Raw genomic sequence first — 12,539 nt, 5'->3', positions numbered from 1 at the left:
AACTGCACCAGCACAGACAACTTCATTTGTCATCTTATTTTTTTTGCTATTGTTTATTCTTGCGCTAAATATGACTTCTCATGCATACTGGTTATAGAACAAAAATAGATCCCTCAGTGATGAGAATTTCATCCTAATTTTTGGCTTTTGATCATCTGCAACTTGGGGAATGTATAGTTGCCCCTCGCCGCCATTTTTTTCCATCGTTGGGGAATTTCATATTCTTCAATTATCTAAAATTCTGAACTAGGTCTTTTGTAGTACAAAGATTCAAGTTTGTACACTAGAAGTAGATGTTCTACTCTGGATTATCAATCTGCTTTAAGCATTACATGATAATAGGTAACTCAACAATAACATATCTCATATATTGTACAACTAAAGTCACATCTCATTTATTGTATAACTAAAGTCACAATATCATAAAAATGTGCAAGTCCTTGTAAATTAAAGAGATTGTTTAAGCATTTAAATTTAAAGAATTTAAAATATGAATGTTGTAGTAGTTACAATATTCTTGTTTGTGGTCCTACCACGTTGTAGTAGCTATGATTTATTAGCTGCAATAATATGATTAGACCAGAACGTTGTAGCAGCTAGGATTTGATATCTGATACAACATATTGACCAGAATAAAAATATTGTAGTAATTATAAAATTATAACTGCTACAACGTAGTTATAGTAAATATAATGTTGTAGCAGCTACCAACTCGTAGTTGCTACAACGTGCTACACCCTAAACCTCAAGACGAGATAAGAGCAAAGAATTAAAATATAGTAAAGTATGTGCTCGTATATGTAGATAAACAATCATAAGTAGGTGAGGCGAGGTGGCACCGAGAACGTTGATTGGTGAAGATGATGAAGGGTGGTATGAGGGAGCTCGAAGGAAGAGGGTTTAAAATATTTGATATTTTTAGAGGAAAAAGAGAGAGGAAGAGTTTAGACTCATTTTTGTTTTAAATTTTTGACAAGACGGAACTATAATAGGAAAATTAAATTTAAAAAGTAATAGGATACTACTGTAAGTTCGGTTATTAGGATAAAAAACTATCCGACCCTACTAGATCAGATAATACAATATCAAGACCTACATCCGGTCCTATATCCGGTGGTTATTATGCATCAGATATCCGACAGATTGTTAGTTATTTAGACATCCGACCCTATATCCAATGAAATATAAAACAACAACAAAATAAAATATTTTAAAATGATAATAGACATTATTCATTACACGTTGTAGCAGCTAATCACCAGTAGTTGCTACAACGTGTAGCAGCTTATCGGCAGTAACTACTACAACGTGTAACAACTTATCGACAGTAGTTGCTACAAGTAGGGGTGATCACGGATCGGGTTGGTTCGGTTATTGGGAGAAAAAACTATCTAACCCTACTAGATCGGATAATGCAATATCAGGACCCTACATCCGACCATATATCCGGCGGATTATTTATTTTCGGTTCGGTTCGATATAAGCAGGTTGGTCGATTTAGCGGGTTGACTGCTCACCCTTAATAGATGCAAACACGGAGTAGCGTAGTATGTTAATTATATATATATATATATATATATATATATATATATAAAAGAAAAAAATGATTAATCAGGTTGGGTAACGTCGAACTTAGGATGATCAATCCGACCTCACGGAAGTTTTCCACCGGCTACCAAGGTAAATCATGAAGCGCTCGCAGCGGGCAGCCCAGAAGCCCAACATCCTTTAGTTGTGTGCATATTTGGAGGAAAAATTCCTGTAAATTTATCATAACTGAAATTCGAATCGTGAATATCTGGATGATAACTTGAATGTCCTATCGCTGCACCGTCCAATTTAATTATATAAGAAGAATTCAGCATTGGTCAAAACGATGGGTTGTTTCGTAAATAAATCTGTCTTCGAAGGGCACCGCTAAACCTTTGCTCTGCGCCTTTAAAACCCTTTGCTGCTCTCACTTCTTCACGCCGGCGACGAGAGTAACCAACCCAGAGACACCCAAAACCCTAAACATGGCGATTTGTCTCCGGCGGGCTCTACAGCTGAGGACCCTCTTCCTCCGGCATCCTCGCAGAATCAGCACCTTATCACCCTTCTCCTATCTTTCCCAGGGCGATCCCGCATTGAACGCGGCGTCCCATTGCGGCTCCCGTGGCGGATTGTACCGTGTGGATTTCGATTCTTTAATGGGAAATCATCGGGGCTTTGCTAAAGGAAGGAAATCGAGTGAGTTGCTCGCCTTTATGCTTCTTTCCGTTGGTTTGGTTTTCTTTTACTTCTGTCTTCCTCGGTTCATATGGTCAATAATTTTTTTTGTTTGATAGTAGTTTGCTTTTGATTGATTAAATACTGAAGAAACACGCATTTGTGTCTGTCAATAAACACTAGCTATATGATATTGGATCGAGAAGCTTTTCGTTCCTATATATGCTAGAAACATTAACAGAGGATGAGCTGATATTTGCCTGATTACAATGGAGTTGGATATGCATGTCATGTTATTTGAAGTTATGGTTGTAAAGCTACTATGAAATAAGAGAGATTTTTTTAAAAAAAAAAATCCTAATAATGTTCGTAGATGACTCATCCTTGTTATATCAAAAACTTTGGCTGCCAGATACAGATTCGACCATGCTAACAAATTAAACCTATCTAAATATGAGAAAGAAAAACTAGGGTCAGATACTTCCTGCCTCATGACTGAATATAGAAACTTGGCTGACAGCAAGACCTTGACTAGAGTAGAGGGATCAATGTGGGAGTGGAGGTAAGAGAAAGTGTATTTGACATCCCAATGAATGCGAATTTGATCTGGAAACTAGACTTGATATATGGACACCAAGAAAAGATAATGCAAGCTAATCATCAACCAACTATGCACAAATAAGCGAAATAGGCCTGCTACTGTGCTACAACAAAATGAGTCAAGAATTATAGTGATGACTTGCTTTCTTAGGTCAATAACATATTAACAAAATTGAATTTATTATGCTAAAAGTTTATGCTATTAGGAAAGAGCAAGGGATCCATGGACCGCACATAATGTAAATTAATAGTAGATATAATAATAGGGTGATAAGCAAGGGTGCAAACTTTTGGTTGGTTATTGGATATGATCTTCCCCCAAGTGTAAGGCATTGGAACCTACAACAACCATAACAACAACTAATTCTTTATCCTATTAAGTGGATAATGGGGTCAGCTATATGGATCCTCCTACACCATCAGGCTCGATCTCCTACTATATCCTAATATCGTTGCTAACCAATTCTTATTTAGTCTCTCTCTTTCTTTATTGGAACCAAGTTATGGTTTAATACATTCTAAGGTAAGGCCACATTCATTTGCATGAATAACACTTTTGCATACTTGCTGACACAATTCATTCATCAAGTACAGTGAAGGAGAATTTTTTTAATCTAGGCCATCATATGATATGTTGTCAGCATAATCTTGTATATTCCTTGACTTCAATTATCTGCTGTTTAGTGGATCATTTAATGGAGAAAATAGAATTTGATATCAGTAACTCCCTATTACAAATCATTTTTACTTACTATATTCACTATTATGCTTCTGTTGTAAATTTGAACTTGATCATGAAGAAGACACATTCAAAATAGGTGAAATCTGTGTATCATTGATTGGCAATAAAATTTGTAACAATTTAACTATTCTTTTTTTTTCTTTTTCATACTTCCCTAATTTGATTATTTCTCCACTACGATATTTTAGAGGATGAAACTGATGATGATAAAAATCAAGTTGACACTAATTTTGGCCCTACATTGAAGTCAACCACTCAGTCACAAATGGAGGCTGCTATTGTCGCTTTGTCACGTGAGTTGAGTAAACTTAGGACTGGAAGAGCATCTGCAGGTATGTCTTATTTTGCTTTTTCCTGTAGCAATTTTGATATTTTCTTTTTTTTTCCTCACTACAACTCGATATTTTTTTCTCATTGCAGGAATGCTGGATCATATTTTGGTAGAGACAGGAGGTGGAAAAATGCCTCTTAATCATGTTGCTGTTGTCTCGGTCATAGATTCAAAGACACTCTCGGTGACACCTTATGATCCCGATGTAAAATTTCTAATTCTTAAACCTTAAGATTTGACTCAAAAAGTTCTCTTTTTTCATGGATATTTTCTTATGTTTCATTATACAATTGTGGAAGGAAACTTTTTTTTTTCTTTTTATTATGCATCTCTTGGGCACTGTTATGGAATTAGAGTTCAATCATTCTTTTTCTTTTGCTATCTATCAAGGTATAGAAGCACTAGATAGAATTTTAATCCATAGGAACTTGGTTACCATTGGGCTTTAACAGAATTTTGGCATAAGCTAAGCAAAATACACTTGATGTTCTATAGCCTAGACAGTTCCTAATAATGGGAAGGCATCCTAAATGTTTTAAACTTTGACCCACAAAGCATTTTAAACAAGGAATTGCACAATAAAAAATGTAGCATGCAGAGTAGATTAAAGTTGATGAAAAAGCTAAGAATATAAATCAAGCTCATGACCTGAATGTTCAGAACAATTTGTGTTTGCAACCTAAGAAGTGTAAACTTGATCATGTCTAACCTTGTTTTCACAGATTAAATTATGGTTTTGATTAATCTTGAAAGTATTCACGACACTTTGGACGTGATTAATTATATCATTTCACATGTTTTGTTGGTCTTGTTAATGCGATTTACTTAAAAAAATATATTTTATTTTTTTCCTGTTTGTTTGAATAAGAATTTAGTATAGCAAATATATTGATGTCTACATTTGTTTTCTAATTCAAGTTTGATAAATATATGAATAATGTAAAATTTAGAGGATGCATAGATATGTGCTACTTATTTTACCAAGGTCTTGCTGTATTTGTATCCACTTGATTAGATCTGATTGTGCACTTAAAACTTTGCTTCAATATTAACAACCGCATATTCATCGCTGATTAACAATGCTACTTGTGAGTGCAGTACTCTTTTCCCCCTTCACTTATTTAATGCTTTTTGACTGATCATCTTTTCGTAGTATAAATGATGGTTGTGCTGCCTCACTCATTATCAATAATAGTATTTTCCTAGAAAAATCCATATCCATAATGCTATAACATCCAAACACTATCAATTTGACAAAAGATATATCTATGATAAATTAATTTCGAGACGTATAACGCTTTGAACTTGGTTTTATTCAGAAGTGTTCCTTGGACTATTGTTTGTCAATTTTGTGACCTGGCACCTGGTTTTTAGTGGAGCAAAAATGATGATCTAGTTGGCTTAGGTAAATGGAACATGAATGAGTTGGCCTTGACATCTTTTTATCATCACCATTGGAGAAAAACACTTAGAAGACGTCTTATTAAACCTCAACTGATAGATTATCAAATATTCAATATTATCATTATAAACATGTTTTCTGCATTATAAATATTCAATATTATTGTTATAAACATGATTGTTCACATTCATCTAGTGGAGCTGCTGATAGTAATGATGTAATATAGCATATGGTTTATGATGTTCAAAGTCATTTTTGTATAATCAACTCTTTTCCAGAAGATATAAATATTCATCCGCTTATAACCTAAAGTAAATGAGTAAGTTCTTTTGGAAAATCCCACATCTTCCAGCTAGTTAAAAATCAAACAATTCCAATTTATTGCTGAGCTTTTTAGCTGGTTAATGAAGTGCTAAGTTGCTTTTATGCAACTTCTCAATGCCAAAATCTTGCAGAATTCACTTATTTTTTTATAACTAGAGGGCATAGTTCATTACGTCTCATATTATGCCAGGATAAAAATGTATGTCGAGCAATTCTGCCAGAAAAAATTCTCATTGCATATAGACACGTGAATTTTACATGCCGTGTTTTTTTATTATTGTTGAAAACCTCTTGTGATGCAGACTTTGAAAGCAGTAGAGAGTGCAATAGTCGCATCTCCATTAGGTTTAAATCCAACACCTGATGGTCAGCGATTACTTGCAGTAATTCCTCCGTAAGTTATTAACCTTTCAATAGTTTCAGTAGTGGTACTCACCTAGAGGAGTTAATGCAAAACTTGACTTGCTTCTTTTTGTGATTTTGATATGGACAATGGTATTTAGTCTCACAAAGGAGAACATTCAGGTAAATCACTTTAAGTGTTTTTTCTTCCGTCTAAACTGTATTTGCTTGCATAATGTAGCCTTAATCATGTTTGTTTTCTCAGGCACTCTGTAAGGTGGTTGCAAAATCTTCAGAAGATGTCAAACAGAGTGTCAGAAGAGCTCGTCAAAAGGTACATTCATGCCATGTCACTTCTGTGATCATCATGAATTTGTCATTCTGAGCTGGTATAGGTCCATGTTTTTGAGTATTTTGATTAAGTATATGGTTCTATCCTGCAAGGTGCTTGCTAGTTAGTTGTAAAGAGTTCAGAAACACAATATTATGTCCCTATGACTGCATAATAATTGCTTGGTGTTGATCTGCAAATTGGTTATTCTAATTTCTATATCAATACTTATTCCGTGTGCTAATAAACTAATTTTGTTGGCATTGGTTTATGTACCTACAAGCTTGCTAGGCGACGTGCAAGTTAATATGCAATTCAATAAATCTATAGTTTGGCCATTAAATTGACAGAGTGGAGCTCTACCAGTTAGATTCTCTATTCTGTTTTTATAATTATGCCACATAAAAATGTGCATGAATCATTCATGTTCATAGGCAATTTGATGATCCTTATCCTCACCCATGCCCTTTCCTTTCCCCTCCCATCTGAGGTTTACTAAACTGATGTGAGGGGAAAAGGGGCAGGGAGAGGGAAAGCAATACAAAAAATATACATGGGTGAACAATACTCAATGTGCAATTGTATAAAATTTTCCCTCTCTCCCTCCTATCTTTCTATCAAATTAAGCCCAGCATTAAAGTCCATTGAGAAAAGAACACCAAAAGAACTATTATTTTAAAAAGTGGTCAATGCTTTATTGCACCAGAGAAGCCACATGCATGGCCATCATGCAGTCAAGCTGAAGGCAATCAGCTATACTTGCAATAATATACTGAATTGCAAATGATTCTATTGATAAGGGCCCATATACTGTATGTATTCATGTGCAATGATCCGGCTGCATAAGGTTTATACTAAATTTTAAGCATAAGTGAACTGGTGTTATTGAGAATTATGTGTGGTACATATCCATGTTAGATTATAATTACAAAGCATATGCTTTTGAGATGTTTAGAAATGCTAGTAACCTTTTATTTTTGTTAGTTGTTAGTCTTGTTTTTTTAGGTTGTAGCATTAGAATTTAATTTTTTGTTGCATGAAGTAAGTTTCTTGTTTCACATTAGTATTATATTTTGATGTGGACTAAAAATTGATAACTGACCCAATTCAACTTGATCGAACTCAGATTGGGTCCAATGTATTCAACTTGGTATAGGATGCAGTTTCAGAACAACCTTTCTCTGATCCAAAAATCTCAGTTCGAGTCAAATTTTGTTGATTGAGAACTAATCCAATTCAATGCACATTCACCCACCTTCCACTGCTAAAATTGATTTCTTGTTACATAGTAACCATAGTCAAATTGCTTAAGCACATACTTGCTTTAGCACATATTTTTTGTTTTCTGCTTGTAGTTACTCTGCAGACCTGTGCTAATTAACCTCAGAAACTCTTGTTGACCCATATAGAAATCCGACCTGCTCCTGAAAGTGCTGGACAATTAGTAGAGAGAACCTATCTGAAAAACCCTAGCAGTTGAAAGATCATTTTTGCTAATCAATACTAACTAGTGACTTAATAAGTTGCATTGTTTACTTTGCAGGCACAGGACTCTATAAAGAAACTAGCTGCAGGAGTTCCAAAAGATGATATCAAGAGGCTTGAGAAAGAGGTAACAGAAAATACAAAAAGAAAAAGAGAGAATAAAAGTGTTGTGCGTGTAGATGTCTCAGCTTATGTTTAAATCTCATCCACAGATTGACGAAATGACTAAGCGATTTGTGAAGACGGCGGATGATATGTGCAAGGCTAAGGAGAAAGAAATTAACAGTAGCTAAGTCGCATCCCAAGATTTAACCTTTGGCAGTGTCCTGGAGTTCAAAATTATGCTTACCGTCTTTACACCCAACGCAGTGGGGATTCTGTAACACGAAATGTGTTCTTTTCTAGGATATCCAATGAGACTCAGAAAGCCTGCTGGACTTGGGAAATGGAATGATACCTGAGGGAATAAGTCTCTTAAATGTAAAACTTATTTGCAAAAGCTGGCACCAGGAAAAGTTCCACCCTTAGCATAAGGGCATGTAGGAATTGGATATTTCAGGTTGATTATTGATTTTAGCATTTCAAACTCTGCAAATACCATGGTTTTCTGTGGACAATTCTTCCATTAGCAATTGGATGTACTTTCACTAGTTGATTCAGCATAAATACATAGCCTTTGCCCCTCTAGGCATGGACGTAATGGAGCTAAAAGAATGTCATTCGATTCTCTATTGGGACATATGCTAGAGCTAAATTTAATGAAAAAATATCCAAAAAAATCTTATAAATTTGCTCTCACAAGCTAAATATCGATTTGAAGTTGGATGGTCTTGTAAAGATTTCGGATCCAGTATCAACAGTTTACTGGGATTAATTGGGTTTGAACACCTTGGTTATAAAAATAAAATAAATACATAGCCTCCATTACAAGCTACAAAGACTTCCAACCCAATTCTCCAAATCTCAAATAAAGCATCGGATATTGTACAATGAGCTGTAAGCAGAAGAAACCTTCCAAAGATCTCAATGGAGTCCGGATGCTGCACGGTGACACACCACTCGACACAACACAGACGAAATAAACAAAAGTCCAACTGCTGCACAATTTGGGATTGCCTTCAAGAAGAAGTCGAACTGCACAACTTGGGATTCCCCAACGCTGCTGTGGTCACAAGCCTAATCCCTCTCACCCACAGCTGCGCCTCTTCTTCACCTCCCTCGCAGACGAAGTGCACCTCCCTCTTCTTTCCCGTCGCCGTCACCACCCTGAACAGTGCGGCCTCGTCGACGGCGTCGCCCTTCGCCTTCCGGTTCTTCCGAAAGGCTGCGCTCCCGCCCACTGCAGCTTCCCCGCACACCACGTTCCTCCGGCGCGCGCTGCCCCACCGTAGCAAACCCGTTGCCTCAACCATCCTCAGCTCTTTCCCGTGCGGCGCCCCTTTCCCGCCCTTGGTGTGCTTCTCCACCCGGCCGCCGCCCACCACCACTGCCCGCGCTATCTCGTCGAGTATCACCTCCTCCGCCTCCTTCCCCAGCTTCGCGTTCGCCCTCGCCAGCGACAGCGCAGTCTCGCCGCGCCGCGTTGCGACGCGGCACTCGGCGCCGGCGAGGATCAGCGCCTCGCAGGTCGCCCCGTGTCCTTCCCTCGCAGCCAGCATCAGCGGCGTGTAGCCCTCGACGTCGAGGGAGTTCACGTCGCACCCTCTCCTGGTCAGAAGCCGCACCGCCGCTATATCTCCCCGGCGAGCGGCGAAGTGCAGGGCGTGGAAGTGTCCGGTTCCACCTCGTTCCAGCATGAATTCGAGCATTACCTGCTCGAATAGTTCGCGATTCTCCTTCGAACGCAAGAGATCGATCGCAGTCTCACCTTCTTTGTTTCGGTGCTTCATGTCGGCGCCGGAGAAGACCAAGCGGCGGAAAGCCTCGACGTGGCCTTCCTTGACCGTTATCATGACAGGGGTGTCGCCGACGCCGTCTAGTTCGTCGATGTCGATTTCATGGCGTCTCAATAATACCTCCAAGGCTGCAACATCGCCGTGACGGGCAGCGAACGCGATTGGTGAGAAGACGGAAGGATTGCTCGACCGAGGAACATCGCCGGACCAGATGGCACAGAGGACGGCGTCTCGGAAACCGATGCTCCAGTTGCTCGAAGCAGCAGAAAATATAGCCGAATCTCCGGAGAAGCTCCGCAATCCAAGATCGGCGCCGGAGGATATGAGGATTCGCAGGCAGCCGTCGCGTTTGTGGCGCGCGCAGAGCATCAGCGCCGTCTCCCCTGATTCGGTCCTCGAGTTCAGATCGCATCCAGCCTTGTCGACGAGAACTCGCAGAACGGAGACGAAGCCGAGCCGTGCAGCGAGGTGGATCGGCCGGAATTCGATGTCGCGGCCGGCCTTGACCGGGAGCTCGCGGTTAGCGCCGAGGGCCAACAGGGCGTCGACGGCTCCGGGGTTGGCGCAGAGGACAGCATGATGGAGGAGCGTTCGGCCGTGGTGGGGGGCATCAATGGCGGAGTGATGCTGCAGGAGCTGTCGGAGGATGGCGCCGGTGGACTCGAAGTACTCGACGGCGCACCACTTGGCGTCGTAGGGCTCCGAGAGACCGGCCCCGACGCGGAGCTCTTCGCCAGTGGCGGCGTCCCAGGACCACGCGCCAAGCCTAACCTTCGCTTCCTTGCGCACTCCGGCCTGGAGTAGACGCCGGACGACTGCGACCTGGCGGCTGACGACGGCGGCGAAGAGCGCGGTGCAGTCGACATTGGTGTGCAACGATGGCTTGAGCGAGCGGAGGAGCACACGGGAAGTCGCGTTGACCTCTACGCCGCCCTGCACAGCCACATCGAATTAGCAACCAGAACAAAATGTCAACTTTTAGAGAAATTTCCGGACCTCGAGGAGGCCGTCGACGACATCGACGTATCCCCGGGAAGCCGCCGAGACGAGCGCGTGGACGGCGACGTGAGGCCGCACGAGATCAGAGCGCATGAGAAGCTCAACGAGTCGTGCCCTCCCGTGGAGGCTCGCCTCCACCACCGCCTCCTCGCAGGCGGGCTGCGACGCCCCGGCTTTGAGCAGCAACTCCACCACCTCCGCCCGCCCCTCCCTCGCCGCCGCCGTAATCGCATGCCCTCCGAACAGCTTCTGGTTCACGTCCGCCCCTTTCTCCTGCACTCAACAATCAAGATCAGTAACTCCAAATCAAACAGAAAAGCAAGAAAAAAAAGTTACGAAATCGCATCAATATGGTCGGCAACAACCACAGACATGACACCCTGACACAGAAGCAAGATGCAACCAACCACTGCATGAACCACCACACTCCATTCCTCTCTCTGTCTCCCCTTCCTTCTCTCTCTCTCTATCTGCAAATCTTTGGGCTGTTGCTAACTCAATTCGTATTTAAAGTTGTGGGGACGAAGCAGATCAGCTACAAGGCCATGACTGGGCGCACCGACGCTGGAAGACAAGCACTTCTCTCTTCAGGTGTCCCAGATCGACCAGCTGGCGTGCAGCGCTAAAGCAGAGAGTCAGAGGCGTACGGCACCGTACGTCACGCCGGTACTCACGTCTTCTTATCCAAAACGCAGTTTGTCGAAACGTCCGATCCAAATCCCCATCTACATCTACAGGACTGGAATTCCTTCCGAGTTGAAGCGATCGACAGCAACCTTAATTAATTATGCTGATCAATAACTGACCATCAGGGAGCACAGTGGCGCCAGCTAAGTGGTTTCGCTAGTCACGCATCACGAGGCGGCGGACGGAGGAGACGATGAGGTTTGAGGAACGGGATTTTGCCGGCGAAGAAAATAGGGTTTCCGGAAGGGACCAATGACCCGAAATGGAAACGTTTCATATGAAAACGGAACGGAGTAGGGTTGAGGGAGGAGATCGAACCAGGAGGCGGCGGACGAGGGGGAGATCGCCGGCGTGGGCGGCGACGAAGAGGGCGGAGGCGTCGGTGAGGAGATCCACGTACTCCACCCGGATCTCGTCGGCGGCCTCCTCGCGGAGCGCCATCGCGACCCGGCGCGTCCGCAGGCACACCGCGCCGGCGTGGTTGACGTCGATCGCGGGGTCGGCGAGGCACTCCGCAGCGGCCCGCGAGTCGCCGCGGTGCGCCGCCTCCACCAGCCGCTGCGACACCGCCGCGCCGCGGTCCGCCTCCGGGCACCTGCCCGCGACTCGATTGGCCGACGCCAGCGATCGCGGTCCGCCTCCGGTGAGCGAGTGGGCGAGGGCTACCATCCGGCCGCCGATCAGGTTCCCTGATGAGTCTGTCCTCAGCCAATTCACCAGGAGATGGCGGTTTCCGGCATCGATCTCCGCCCCTTCTCCTCCGCTGCTTCCTTTAGCTTCTCGGGAAACTTGAAAACAGAGCGCGGCAGAGAAAGAGGGAGTTCATTCAGAATTATAAGTGCGGAGAGGTGAGGGAGGAGCCAGTTAATTACGACGTGGCGGTTAGTTAAATAGGGTAAAAAGGTGAACGCAAAATAAAAGGGACCGGCGGTTCCGCCAACCAAATGTACTAAAACCCTAAACAAGTATCAAAGTTCATTTTGGCCCATAATTTATCTAATCTTTCGTACCCATGTAATTTGAAATATTATATTTTACCATTAAGGAACATAGGCACGAAACTCCCGTCAATTAGTTTCAGGGAGAATTAGATCTAGACTCTGAATCAATCAAATAGACTCCGAATAAATCAAATGTTTATAAATAGTTTAGTGTATTTAATAAAAATTTATTTATATTTATTTAATATATAG

The 12,539-nt window shown here is 42.0% G+C and overlaps 2 protein-coding genes across 2 annotated transcripts; one reads left to right on the top strand and one right to left on the bottom strand.

Moving 5' to 3' along the window:
* The first annotated feature begins 1,944 nt into the window (after window positions 1–1,944).
* Window positions 1,945–8,415, top strand: LOC122045753 (ribosome-recycling factor-like). The gene is made up of 8 exons (XM_042606113.1): window positions 1,945–2,229; window positions 3,739–3,882; window positions 3,971–4,086; window positions 5,910–6,001; window positions 6,111–6,132; window positions 6,215–6,283; window positions 7,824–7,892; window positions 7,978–8,415. The coding sequence occupies exons 1-8, from the start codon at window positions 2,016–2,018 to the stop codon at window positions 8,056–8,058; spliced, it is 807 nt and encodes a 268-aa protein (XP_042462047.1). The 5' UTR covers window positions 1,945–2,015; the 3' UTR covers window positions 8,059–8,415.
* A 291-nt stretch (window positions 8,416–8,706) lies between these two features.
* On the bottom strand, window positions 8,707–12,306 carry LOC122045752 (ankyrin-3-like). Its single transcript, XM_042606112.1, has 3 exons — window positions 11,665–12,306; window positions 10,657–10,932; window positions 8,707–10,593 (listed from the first exon to the last, which is right to left on the bottom strand). The coding sequence occupies exons 1-3, from the start codon at window positions 12,013–12,015 to the stop codon at window positions 8,884–8,886; spliced, it is 2,337 nt and encodes a 778-aa protein (XP_042462046.1). The 5' UTR covers window positions 12,016–12,306; the 3' UTR covers window positions 8,707–8,883.
* Window positions 12,307–12,539: the final 233 nt, after the last annotated feature.

Source organism: Zingiber officinale, chromosome 2B (genome assembly GCF_018446385.1).
Source record: "Zingiber officinale cultivar Zhangliang chromosome 2B, Zo_v1.1, whole genome shotgun sequence".
NCBI lineage: Eukaryota > Viridiplantae > Streptophyta > Magnoliopsida > Zingiberales > Zingiberaceae > Zingiber > Zingiber officinale.
Note: the sequence above shows the minus strand (reverse complement) of the source record. Positions and strands in the feature narration are given on the sequence as shown.